Source organism: Simochromis diagramma, unplaced genomic scaffold, assembly GCF_900408965.1.
Source record: "Simochromis diagramma unplaced genomic scaffold, fSimDia1.1 OVJJ01000602.1, whole genome shotgun sequence".
In the NCBI taxonomy this organism is placed as follows: Eukaryota; Metazoa; Chordata; class Actinopteri; order Cichliformes; family Cichlidae; genus Simochromis; species Simochromis diagramma.
In genome coordinates this window covers 12,010,915-12,024,709 of record NW_024387040.1, presented here as the reverse complement: position 1 = coordinate 12,024,709, position 13,795 = coordinate 12,010,915, and the positions used below count along the sequence as shown (strand labels likewise).

Sequence of the window (13,795 nt, the reverse complement as noted above, 5' to 3'; positions counted from 1 at the left end):
AATAGAAATTAAACTCTCTAAATAATAAATAATTTAAAAAAAAATACAAGTCAACATGAAATAGTTTAGCCTTTTTGCTTCCTGAATCATCTTTATTACACTCTATAAAAACAAAACATTCTTTAATAATTACATTTTTTAGTAAGGAATGTAACTTTCTTTAACTAAGAAACACAATTCCAGAATAACAAATATATTTTTCTGCAACATATCTGAATAACAAAAACGCTTAACTTAAGAAATGTTATACATGACATATTTCACGCAGTAAACATTAAAATTTTACATTTTCAAAGCAATGAGTAACATATTCATACATAATGTATGTAATCATGTCATGTGATTCAACGAAGTGAAGTTAACTCTGAACTTTGCTTAACAAACAGAATTCCTCTGAAACTTCCTCAAACCAATGAGCACCATATTTCCTGCATGCTGTATGCACTCATGTTTTCCAAAACATTTTTTGTACTACTTAGCTGTGTTGTTTTTGAAAAAGTTGTTGTATCTCATTAATGTAAGTCTCTCAAAGCGTTCACTTGACAGTCTGTTCCTTCTGGGTGTAAGCACAAGATTGCCGAGGCTAAAAAGCCTTTCGACTGGTGCGCTTGATGGTGTGGCTGTGTTGTACCTGGCTAAGAACACCCAGCTCAGACCCAGCAGATTTCAAATATTCCATCACCTCTGTTTCAGCAGAGTAGGTACAGTCGTCCTCCTCAAATGAAAAAAAGTCATCAGTGGAGTTAGCAGGGTTCTTGTTATCTTGAGCAGGTTGTTGGTCTTCAAGAGACAACCCACGACACTCTGTAGTAAGCATTGCCCTAACCATGTCTTTTTTCTCTTCTTCTCTGATCCAGCATAACTTAAATTTAAGCAAAGTGACTGCAGCCAGGAGAGCTTCTTTATTGTCCATCATTGAGGAAAAGCGCACCTTGATCGCCTATGAGAAAAAAATACATCAGACACTTCACATAAGAGCATGATAAATAAAACAAAAATTTATTTTAGGGTAAGGCTATATATAGATTACCTTAACAATGATATCAGGGAGGGATGCTGTCAGCTTAAGCTCGTCCTGCAGTGCCAGTGTCCTGGACATTAGAATCTCCAGAGTTGGAAGAAGGATTCCAAAATAGCAGTTCTCTTCTCCTTGCAATATGTCTAGTGCAACAGTGAGTGGCTTCAACACGATACAATACTCCTTTAGGAACAGATACTCCCGATCAGTGAAGACAGTATTTATTTAACCCCTGGAGGGTCTTAGAAAAATGCATACACTATCGGACCTAGAGCCACAAATCGACCCAAGACTCTCCAGGGGTTAAGCAAGGGGAATGTCAGTGATCCTGGACAGAGTGTTGTGAAACGAATTTCATCGTGTTGAAACAGGTACTATGAGTTTTTTCTTGAAAAAATTATCTACCAACTCTGAAGCAACAGAAGAACGGTTTGCTTTTGTCCACATTGCAGAACACTTTGAAGTTGCACTTCTGTAGATGAATTTTGCCTCATTTGCTTGAAGCCATTTCTCAACATCATGAACAATTAAGTTCAGTGTGTGTGATGCACATCTTAAATGTGGAGGGAGAGAAAACTGTCCTTCAGATTCTGTGGAGAGGGTCTGCTCAACATCAGTAAATGTCACCCCTTCATCTTCTTCCGATTCCTCATCAGAGTCTGATTTTTGGAACATTCTAAAAGCTTTGATAAAATTGGACCCGTTGTCTGTCACAGTGGCTGTCACTTTAGAGTTCAGTCCGACCATAAGCCGAATGTACTTGCTCGATTTCATTGTCGATGACATCGTATGTGTGTCTCCCTCGAACTCTTTTACATGCTAGCGCTGCATGTCCTCGTACAAAAGTAGAAGGATCAATCCAGTGTGGCGTCATTCCGAGAAAACTTTTGTTATGGCTGGTCGAAATGTCAGCAGTCGTGGAAATATATTCCAAACTCTCAAATGTCTCTTTAAGCTCCATTTCCATGTCAGCATAACATTTATCTAAGTAAGTAGAAAACGTTTTTCGATCACGCAGTGCTGCTTTTCAGCCACACATAGGTATTTTGTTTAATATGCACCTAAAAGACGGAGACTGAGAGAAAGGGCCTGACCACAGTTCCACTTCCTGTATACAGAGTTGAATTAAAGGACATGGATACACTGACTTCACTGGTTTTAATGTGCTCATTGATCAAGCTTAGGATTTTTTATTATTATGAAACCACACATGATAAATGTGGCTCTTGATGTAAAACTAACAGATTTCCTTTTAGTAGCTGGATTAGTCACAGAGGGGATAGTTTTCCTCTTTATTTAAAATGATTACATTTAAAGGTGTTTCCTGTTTTGCCTTCATAGCCCATTGGTTGAGCTCTTTGTGTATTTATAGCCCTGTCACTTGTCAGCCCACCCTCTTTACGAAGCTGTTCTCCTGCCTTTCTATTTTCCTACAACATTTCAGCACTTCGTGCTTCATGTCTCATTCCTTGGTCACTTTGCCTCTTGGATTGAATGTTGGATTGGATTATCTACCACAGTCTTTTTTTTCAACAAATCTTCATTTAACTTCAGTAAGTTTTTTTAAGATTTCATTTGTTCTTCATGCCTCTGTGTGGGTCCAAATCTGAATTAAACTACAAATGTATGACAACTAGGGTTGTCATACATTTTACTTGTGCCGTAAAATGTATTTCTCTTTTAATAAAACTGGAAGGTGCAATGAAAATAGGAGGCGTCATTCCGAGAAAACTTTTGTTATGGCTGGTCGAAATGTCAGCAGTCGTGGAAATATATTCCAAACTCTCAAATGTCTCTTTAAGCTCCATTTCCATGTCAGCATAACATTTATCTAAGTAAGTAGAAAACGTTTTTCGATCACGCAGTGCTGCTTTTCAGCCACACATAGGTATTTTGTTTAATATGCACCTAAAAGACGGAGACTGAGAGAAAGGGCCTGACCACAGTTCCACTTCCTGTATACAGAGTTGAATTAAAGGACATGGATACACTGACTTCACTGGTTTTAATGTGCTCATTGATCAAGCTTAGGATTTTTTATTATTATGAAACCACACATGATAAATGTGGCTCTTGATGTAAAACTAACAGATTTCCTTTTAGTAGCTGGATTAGTCACAGAGGGGATAGTTTTCCTCTTTATTTAAAATGATTACATTTAAAGGTGTTTCCTGTTTTGCCTTCATAGCCCATTGGTTGAGCTCTTTGTGTATTTATAGCCCTGTCACTTGTCAGCCCACCCTCTTTACGAAGCTGTTCTCCTGCCTTTCTATTTTCCTACAACATTTCAGCACTTCGTGCTTCATGTCTCATTCCTTGGTCACTTTGCCTCTTGGATTGAATGTTGGATTGGATTATCTACCACAGTCTTTTTTTTCAACAAATCTTCATTTAACTTCAGTAAGTTTTTTTAAGATTTCATTTGTTCTTCATGCCTCTGTGTGGGTCCAAATCTGAATTAAACTACAAATGTATGACAACTAGGGTTGTCATACATTTTACTTGTGCCGTAAAATGTATTTCTCTTTTAATAAAACTGGAAGGTGCAATGAAAATAGGAGGGACTGGTAATAGTCTCAGAATGAGTAATATTTGTCAAAATCGTTTGCAAAAAATTGGCAACAAAGTCTTACCCACGCCTCGTTTCTTTATTATGGTGCTTTTAAGGACAAAGACCTTCTTGTAATTTCATTTTTAAATGGTCTTGAGCAGCAGTTTTTTGTGCTTTCTGAAGGTCTTTAAATGTTCTTCTTTGGACATTAACAGCTTTTTTTTTTACTAATTTTCCTCCCAGTCTTTGTACCCAACTTTTTTTTTTTTTGCTTCTGTTTTATGGTTAACTCACTTAACACTGACCTATGACTCATTCAAGGAAGAAAAAGGCACCTAGCTCTGTCTACACAAAACAGACAACTGAGCAAAGGACTCATTTTAAATTGGTTCTCTGTTACTAGCTGTTACCAAAAAACACAGTTTGTTCCCATTTTTTTAGTTGAATCAAGGAAAACAGTTTGAGTGGCACAAATGGTATTTTTGCACCAGTAAGCAGACTCCCAAAGAGCTACTAGCTGAATACTTGACACATCTCAGCCGGCTGTGCAGCATGTCTTTAAAAAGTTAGTAAAACTATGTACAGCCTATGAACAGTATCTAAAAGTCATGTCTGTAAGAAACCGAAAAAAGGGTTGATGTGAAGAACCAATTCTTGAGGAAGAGAAAGCGTGAGACTGGCTGACAAATTAAACAAGAACTGAAGAACTGGACTGAAAATCAGTTGCTACAGGCCTTATGAAATGATGACTGCAGATTTAAAAAATGTGGTTCACATTGTCAGTATGTACAGAGGAGGTCAGGAGAGATACAACAATGAGTGTCTACAGCCATCTGTAAAACAGAGTAAAGGTTCTGTTATGATTTGGGTACCTCAAGAATTTGATCCGTCCTGTAGTACCATACAGAAACATTTTATTTGCAACATTTCATTTTTCAGCATGATAGTGATCCAAAATCCACTGCCAGTGGAGTAAAGCAGTAAAGCAGAATAGAAAAAAAACACAGAGTGGAACAGTACAGTCATGCACTGGCCTTTCCAGAGCCTCAAAATTGTTTCTGAAGGCTACTTACATAAGTTATAAAAAAGCTTGCCTAAAAGAGTTTGGCCTGTGTTGAAGTATAAATGTGGTGTGACCAAACATCAACGTTCTATAATTAGGTGCACCTAGTTCCATTTTTCTGGTCAAATATAAAGAACTGAGGAGTGACTCAAGACTGCACACTGCATCATAAGATATAGTGGCTTGCAAAAGTATTCGGCCCCCTTGAACTTTCCCACATTTTGTCACATTAGAGCCACAAACATAAATCAATTTTATTGGAATTCCACGTGAAAGACCAACACAAAGTGGTGTACACGTGAGAAGTGGAACAAAAATCATACATGATTCCAAACATTTTTTACAAATAAATAACTGAAAAGTGGGGTGTGCGTAATTATTCAGCCCCCTTTGGTCTGAGTGCAGTCAGTTGCCCATAGACATTGCCTGATGAGTGCTAATGACTAAATAGAGTGCACCTGTGTGTAATCTAATGTCAGTACAAATACAGCTGCTCTGTGACGATCTCAGAAGTTGTCTAAGAGAATATTGGGAACAACAACACCATGAAGTCCAAAGAACACACCAGACAGGTCAGGGCAATGATGGAATGGTTTAAAACAAAACATATCCATGTGTTAGAATGGCCCAGTCAAAGTCCAGATCTAAATCCAATCGAGAATCTGTGGCAAGATCTGAAAACTGCTGTTCACAAACGCTGTCCATCTAATCTGACTGAGCTGGAGCTGTTTTACAAAGAAGAATGGGCAAAGATTTCAGTCTCTAGATGTGCAAAGCTGGTAGAACCATACCCCCAAAAGACTGGCAGCTGTAATTGCAGCAAAAGGTGGTTCTACAAAGTATTGAATCAGGGGGCTGAATAATTATGCACACCCCACTTTTCAGTTATTTATTTGTAAAAAAAAAACGTTTGGAATCATGTATGATTTTCGTTCCATGTCTCACGTGTACACCACTTTGTGTTGGTCTTTCACGTGGAATTCCAATAAAATTGATTCATGTTTGTGGCTGTAATGTGACAAAATGTGGAAAAGTTCAAGGGGGCTGAATTCTTTTGCAAGCCACTGTATTTGTCATAAAATCAAGATACATCTTACTCCATTAAACACTTAAAGCCTGCATACACACCATATTTTGAAGATGTCTAAACTCCTCCAAATCTTCTCCTGGCTACTTTCACTATTTATTTTATTTTTTTAAAAATATTAAACTAGTAAAAGGAAAGAAATAACAGAAGTTGGTGGAAAGTGTCAAGTACAACACAAAGATTTCTGGATAGTTCCATCCTAATGTGACACAGCGCTTGTCATAAATTTGGAATAAAGAGGTCTTGATGCATTTTTGTATTGGTTGTAAGATGAATAAGATATTTTTGACTCTTTGCAATTAGTTTTCTTGTTGATTCCTTAATTTTTGTTTCTTTATGTTTTTTTGTTTTTGGCTTCCCAGGATTGTCTGTGGCAGTTAAATTCAGTGGACTATGGACAGTGGACTATAGTTTGTTTTCTGGTTGTCTGTGTCGGGCTTTCCTGTTTGTTACAAAGATTAATAATGGATCCTGGATTGGAAGAGGAACAAACCAAATTAGAAAGAGGAACAAAATGTTGCAAATCGCGGATTATTTTTTACATGCTGTGCATCATCAATTTCATTGCGCCGGTTGATGGATTTTCCCTGAAGACTTGCAGAATCAGCTACAGTACAGCCATATGTGTCGGAAGTAAACTCAGAGCTGTTCCTGAAGATATTCCCTCAACTGTGACAGGCCTCGATTTAACTTCTAACAGAATTTCAACAATACATAAATCAGACTTCAAAGATCTAATAAATTTGACTAAGTTAGACCTTAATATCAACAACATTTCACAGATAGAAAGCGGTGTGTTTGCCAGTCTAAGTTCTCTTGAGACATTAAATCTAAATAATAACAAACTTGTTACACTGGGAGAAAATGTTTTTGATGGTTTGAGTTGCCTCATTGAGCTAAGAATTAATCAAAATCGCATTAAACAAGTGGCATCCACATCTTTTAAGTCCATGACAAGTTTAAAACTTCTGGACATTTCACATAACAAACTGCAACACATTACAAAAGTTCATTTGATATTGCAACATCTGCCACATCTACGGGAGCTGGTAATAAGCAACAATGATTTAACCACTTTTCAGTCATTTGAACTGACAAACAAATCATTGGAACTTCAGTACCTTGATTTGTCGAAAAATCCCCTCGCAGTCTTCAGGATCACTGCCGATGTTTTTCCAAATCTCACCTGGTTTAAAATTGGGAGCCCAGCCAGAAAGAAACAAATGATATGGGACGTGCAAAACAAGACATTTCTTAGTCGTGTTACTACTCTTGACATTAGTGAGCTTCATTTGGGTCTTGGGGACATGGAAAGGTTGTTAGAGTCAGTGAACTCATCATTAACTATTCTGAGAATGAATGCAATGACACATAACCTGACCACACTGATCAACATTTCCTGCACCATCCCAACAATGAGGACTCTGCAGCTTCGAAGCAATAAGCTCAGCTTTGTTAATGCATACTTGTTTAAGTTGTGTATTAATGTAACTGAGTTAGTTTTGACAGACAACAAAATAAAATACATCCATGATGATGCTTTCAGATCCCTTAAAAACTTAAGGATTTTAACGCTGAGTAAAAACAGGCTTCCACTGGTTCCAGCTGCAACAAGGAATCTACCAACTCTTTCAGAGCTGGATCTCAGCACCAATAACATCAGCACACTGGACTGCCATGATTTCACCAATCAGACAAAGCTCAGAAAGCTTTATCTTTATCAGAATTCAATCACAGCTCTGAAACCATGTCTTTTCAAGGATTTAAAAGGATTACAAACTCTAAAATTACAGACAAACCAAATAACTAAATTGAACAGTGCTTTCAAAGAACATTTGCCAAACCTCACACAGCTGCATTTGAATGGAAACAAACTCACTGCTATCAAAAGGGATGCATTTAAAGGCTTGCACTCCCTCCAGAACCTGTCATTACACCAAAACAAAATAAAAGTACTTGAAAGTAAGAGTTTCAGTGGACTGACAAATCTGACCCAAATTAATCTACAAAACAATGATATTTCACAAGATGAACTAAACAAAGATGTTTTCAGTCCTCTGATTAATTTAAGAAGACTTGATTTGAGTGAAAATCACATCAATTACAAGAAAAGTAGAAATTTGCCGGATCCTCCATTTTCTCAGCTGTCCCGTCTAGAGGAACTGCTTGTTTTTTCACAACACCACAGGTTGCATAGTTATCTGCCTGGGAACTTTTTGCAAGGTTTGACCAGTCTTTTGAGTTTCAAAGCCAGGAATATCCGTATTGCGTCTCTGGACAACGACACCTTTGTTTACACGCCACAGCTGCAATTACTTGAACTTTCTTCAAATGAACTTAAAGAACTCCTTCCAGATCTGTTCTTCCCAATTCCAAACCTTAAAAGCCTTTACATATCCAGGACAGCTCTTTACTCTCTAGAGTTCCTTAAAGATGCCAGCCTCACAAAGCTGGAGTTTCTACAGGCAAGACAGAATTTATATTCAGTTATCCGCGAAGAAGATATAATAAAACCCCTACCAGCTCTGACTTATCTGGACCTTCAGGGCAATGGATTCACCTGCAACTGTGATAACAGCTGGTTTCTCTCGTGGGCAATAAATAACAGCAAAACTCAGGTTTATGATGCATATAACTTTATGTGCAACTATCCACAAGAATTCAAAAGTAAGAAGCTGTTGGACTTGGACACCAGCTCCTGCTCAGATAACACTGACTTTATTTGTTTTCTCTGCACCACATGTGCAATCCTATGCTTGATGATGGTGTCCTTCACTTACCATTTCATGGGGTTGCAGCTGGTCTATGCCTATTACCTGTTCATAGCTTGGCTCTTTGATAGAAAGCACAAAAACAAGAAAACTCATCATCAGTACGACGCCTTTATCTCCTACAACACCCACGATGAGCCTTGGGTCATTGACAAGCTCTTACCAAAACTGGAAGGAGAACAGGGCTGGAGACTGTGCCTACACCATCGAGACTTTGAACCAGGTGAGATGCAAGTTTGAATTAAAGTTAAATATTAATGGCTTGACAAGTGGGATGTCTCTTAAAATTGTGTGTTTGTCAGTATCTCTGTTTAATCCCAACTAAATTATTAGATTCAGGACATTTTCTAGAATGTTTTCAGAAAAATGTAACATCATTTGACTTATGCAGTTATATTTGAAGTGGCAGTTAGTCTCTCTTTTGATTTATATAATTGCACTATCTAACAATTATCTGGAGACAATGAGGGCATGGTGTTAGAAGCTTTTGCAGTCAAATGTGCACTTTCATATGTACTCCAGAGGGTGTCACTATACTACTTTACTAAAAAGCTGAGGATACAAACCTCATGGTTTTATTACTGGCTGTGTTATTTTTCTTCTCTTCATTAGGGAGACCCATCATAGATAACATTACAGATGCTATTTATGGAAGCAGGAAGACCATTTGTGTGATCAGTCGCAAATACCTCGAGAGTGAATGGTGCTCCAGAGAGATCCAGGCAGCCAGGTAACCTGTTGGCGCACCACAAGACTGTAGCAATAACATTAAAATATAAAATTGAAATTGAAAGGTGTTAACAGTGCTTTTATGCTAATGTCAACAGTGACAATGGCACAACCAAAGTTACTCCAAATACAGCGCCATGAAAAAGCATCTGCCCCTTTACTGATTTCTTTTTTCTTCTACTTTTTTTTTTTTGTTTTGTTTTTTTGCATATTTGTTACACTTACATGTTTCAGATTATCAAACAACATTTAATATTGGACAAATGTAACCAAAGCAAATAAAAAAAAAAAAAATTTAAAAGATGATTTAATTTATCAAGGGGGAAAAAAGCTTTCAAACCTACGTGGTTGAGTTCAAAGTTGAGTTCAAATTCACTAACCATACCCAGGCCTGATACTCCCAGACCTGTTAAATCAATAATTTACTTAAACAGAACCTGCCTGACAAGGTAAAACATCTCAAACAGCAATTCAGCATGCAAAGATCTAAAGAAGCTCAAGAAAGATAAGAAAGTCATTGACGTCTGTCAGTCTGGAAGGGGTTATAAAGACTTTGGGACTTCAGCGAACCATGGTGAGAGCCATTATCCACAAAACTTGGAACAGCAATTAAACTTCCCATGAGTGGCCAGCCTAACAAAATTACTCCACTTTTTATTGGGAGTTACAGAATTAGAAATGAGAATATCAGAGAGACAGCTCAGGTTGACCTGTTTGGAGACAAAGTTTGAGAGGCAAGGTTAAGATGGCTTAGGAGGTCACATAGGAGGTTCATGGATGTGAAGCAGGACGTGCTTCACTGCATCTACTATATGTGGCGGAAGAGGATAGGTTGAGATGGAGGCAGATGATCCCCTGTGGTGACCCCTAAAGGGAACAGCTGAAAGAAGAGGACTTGACATGACTGTGTTCCACTATGTGATTTTCTGATCTGTGCAGCACTGTACAGTTATGTTACACCGGCATGCTTAAAATTTCATTGATTTTTTTTTTTTTTTGCTAGCTTTTAATTTCCTCTTTAATCTGCCATGTTCACAGGTGTTTTATTTTATTCTCTTAAAACATGTTTATTTCATTTATTTTTGTATTATCTTCATTACTTTACTCTTTTAAAGAGAGTACTTATGCATCCCTTTTCTCCCTCTTATCTTTAGTTTCCGTCTGTTTGATGAGCAGAAAGACGTTCTAATCCTGGTATTCATGGAGGAGATTCCCAGCTATCTGTTGTCTCCTTACCACCGCATGAGAAAGATGATAAAGAGGAAAACCTACCTGAGCTGGCCGCGAGCTGGAGAGCACACCGAGCTGTTCTGGGAGAAACTTTGCCAGGCTCTGGAGACCAGAGAAGATCCAGAAGGAAAGATGTTACTTCTCACTGTGTCAACTGTGCCATGAGCAAATTAAAGCATTTTTTTTTCTATTTTTTTCCTATTTTTTAAAGGTTATAGATTTATTTTTTTATTTTTTTATTCCATGATAATAGTTTACAGTGTTCTGATGTTTCATTATTTTAAAAGTTTTGAGTGTTTCTCCAGCAAATATTTGAAGTTTTACTTACTTACAGAAATGTTGGTTTTAAACAGAACCAATGAAGCAAGAAAAGATGAAACAAATGTCTATGATAACTTCACTGCAATTTCTTGTTAATCAAAGTATTACAGAGTCAGCATTTTGGTCGATTAAAATGCTGCACATAATTCATTCAATCATACATCGTCTTTTTGCATTACTGAAACAAAGAAGTTTTGCAAGAAGTAAGAGACAATGATTGTCAACTGAATATAACTTACATAATAAATGACTGAGAATCGTAATGAATATATAAGAATATCTTACTATATCTATCGTAGATAAAGGACACATATGTATAATAAATGCAAACAAAGCCTTTTAAACAAGTCTAAAGTATAATATCTCTCTTGGTTTAATTACTAAGCTTGTTTAGTCACTGCTGATACATAACAATGGAAAATCACATTTCATGCACTGTAAAAGTAATTTCAGTTCTTTTCAAACTTTATTTCAGCCTTCCTCATTAAGATGTCTGTCATTCTTTGGCTTGTGTGAACTTTGCACCCTCTACTTATGCCAGCGTTATTAGACAGGTGGTTCACCCACAGGTTTGTTTATTGAAGAGTTAGGTAGTTAAAGTTAAGATAACCCATAAAACCATCCTGCAACAGATGTACCAAGCTCAGATACATTGGAATTATCCAATTAAACCACTATTTCTCTAATAGGTAACACATTTTGTCCATCTATAAGTGCCTCCCCACAGTTACTAAGAAACAAAGTTTATTAAATTAAAATCATATGGATAGTAAGACACAAACTAGTGACTGACAGGATACAGTCATAAGAAAAGTGTTCACTGAGATCATAGAGTGAGGCAACTAAAAGGCTATTTTCCCATTGTCTATGCAACAAAAGGCATCACCCCTTGCTGGCCATCAGAAAGAAAGCAGGTTTATAACTCTTCTACAGTGGCTCAATTTTTCAGACTTCACAGTCTATGTGAATGAACTGAACTTAAACATATCCCTTCATTTGTGATCATATTCCTTCCATTCTGAATATTTTGTTCTATGAATAATTACATTAAATAAAGAACATCTTTAATTTGTATTCCAGTTATACAACAGGAAAAAACATTGATGTTCTTTTTCCAATGTTTAACACTAGGATTTAAACCTTTTAAACAGAGATGTAACCTTATAAATATGGTATTGTACATATTTATCACTGTTTGCTAATCACTGTCAGCTAATTTCTTTTTATTTAGGATCCTTTTGCAGCGTGATTAATTCTTTTTTTTTTTTTTTTTACCCGATGTAGAACAAGGACAAAAATGTGACAGCGTGTGGTTGTTTGTGGAGTCCATACAGACAGACATGTGTTTTTTATCAAATAACTCTTTTAATAAATTCTCTGACAAATATTAAATACAATAATTATCTCACACTTTCTGAAAATACAGGGTTTTATATTTCATCTTCTTCAGAAAATAAATCAAACAATAATACATATAACAAAATAATAATATTTTACATTACTTTAAAAAAAGCACAAGTTTTTTTGTTGTTGAAGCACTAAAGCTTATAGCTCACACATGTATTAAGGATACTACTCTTCCCTGTTTATAAAACAGAATAAATAAAAGGAAAGGTCACACAACAAATTATATTGATGTGTAGATTTACTATTATGATAATATTAGTGCAGATAGGAACACTTAAAGAGAGTTTAAGATGCATTGTTGTTAGAGTTTTCTTTGTTGGTCTTCCGCTTCTTTTCACTGCAAAAAACAAAATCAATGAAATAAGATCAGTTTGACTCACTGAGCAGCTGAGAGTTAATATAAGGCACAGACAAACAATACACCACAGGGGCATTTATACTTACTCATAACACTTCATCACTTTCTGGGTCAACGGCTTTGATGGATCGGCACACACAAACCTCCCCGGAGCATGAAAACTGTTGGGAAAGAGGATGAAAGCAGTCATTTACCCTCAAGATACAGTTTCTCTCGATGGAGTTTCATTCCAGTGTGTTAGCTTGATTATTAACTGCAGAGCGTCCTGAACTTATCGTGATTGATTTTTAGTCACAGATTAAATGCTGTTTTGCTATTTAGATACACAAGGTTTAGTCCGTCCGAGAGAGCGCAAATGCCAAGCACACACAGCCATTATCTTATCACCACAAGGTGAAAAATGTGCAGATAAGATATGTTACACAAAATTTATAACCAGACACCAGGATGAAAGATTGGCATTAACTCCTGCTGGTTTTTGTACATGTGTATCATATTACTGGTTAAGTTTCCTATCTATAGTCTTTCCTTGAGAATACCACTACTTAAGCTGGCCCACATAAACTGATTGAACAGATATTTATGAGCAGTCTTAATTCATTCCCTAAACTTCTTAAATGTGAGCATTTCTCTTTTTATGTAATAATAATAATACATTTGATATATAAACTTTTCCATAATCTACAATCTTTGTACAGAGTAAACACTACTCAAAAACTAGAAAAATGCACAACTTGCTTAAACTTCAACTTGACTACTTCTTAGCGTTTCAGTTTGTTAGATGTCTTATTTCCTCATGAATCTACCTGCTTTAATCATGCTACACTTCCATATAAACCGTTATAACTTACATGATGGCGTTGATGTCACAGGCGTTATTGATGTTCTGAATGGTGTAACCCAGAATCCGTTTGCAAGGAGGCTGACGATTGGAGTACCTCAGGCAGCAGCTTGCTGTAAGCACACACACACACAAAGAATCCACTATAAATCACACTTTTAACTTACTACTGGCAATATTAGCGAAAGTGCATTAAAATATTAACTAGTATGAAATACCTGATTGTGCGCTGTCAAAAAAGTTGATGATAATGACGAGGGAGCACAGAGCTACCATGAGACACGTTTTCCTGCTTGCCATGGTTGATGAGCCAACTCAGAGCGTTCACTCTGCCTTTCTGTGTCTGACGCTGAAAAGGTGTAACACCTGAAGGCGATCAGAGAGAGTGTGACAAGTGCTACTTGGTGATCACTCCTTTA

General features: G+C 36.8%; 2 protein-coding genes across 5 annotated transcripts in view; one reads left to right on the top strand and one right to left on the bottom strand.

Moving 5' to 3' along the window:
• Positions 1 to 12,193, top strand: part of LOC120741339 (toll-like receptor 13) — a 26,865-nt gene extending 14,672 nt beyond the window's left edge. Inside the window, exons 1-4 of one of the 4 annotated variants that reach the window (XM_040044160.1) lie at positions 1,604 to 2,571; positions 6,082 to 8,713; positions 9,103 to 9,220; positions 10,374 to 12,193. In XM_040044160.1, the coding sequence (XP_039900094.1) occupies positions 2,320 to 2,571; positions 6,082 to 8,713; positions 9,103 to 9,220; positions 10,374 to 10,614 (3,243 nt within the window). In that variant the 5' untranslated portion in view covers positions 1,604 to 2,319 and the 3' untranslated portion in view covers positions 10,615 to 12,193. Of the gene's footprint in view, positions 1 to 1,603; positions 3,419 to 5,631; positions 8,714 to 9,102; positions 9,221 to 10,373 lie in introns of those variants that run through there. The other 3 variants (XM_040044159.1, XM_040044161.1, XM_040044164.1) reach the window with 3 other exon arrangements.
• ccl20b (chemokine (C-C motif) ligand 20b) lies at positions 12,116 to 13,795 on the bottom strand. The gene is made up of 4 exons (XM_040044166.1): positions 13,595 to 13,795; positions 13,387 to 13,489; positions 12,622 to 12,696; positions 12,116 to 12,514 (listed from the first exon to the last, which is right to left on the bottom strand). The coding sequence occupies exons 1-4, from the start codon at positions 13,674 to 13,676 to the stop codon at positions 12,463 to 12,465; spliced, it is 312 nt and encodes a 103-aa protein (XP_039900100.1). The 5' UTR covers positions 13,677 to 13,795; the 3' UTR covers positions 12,116 to 12,462.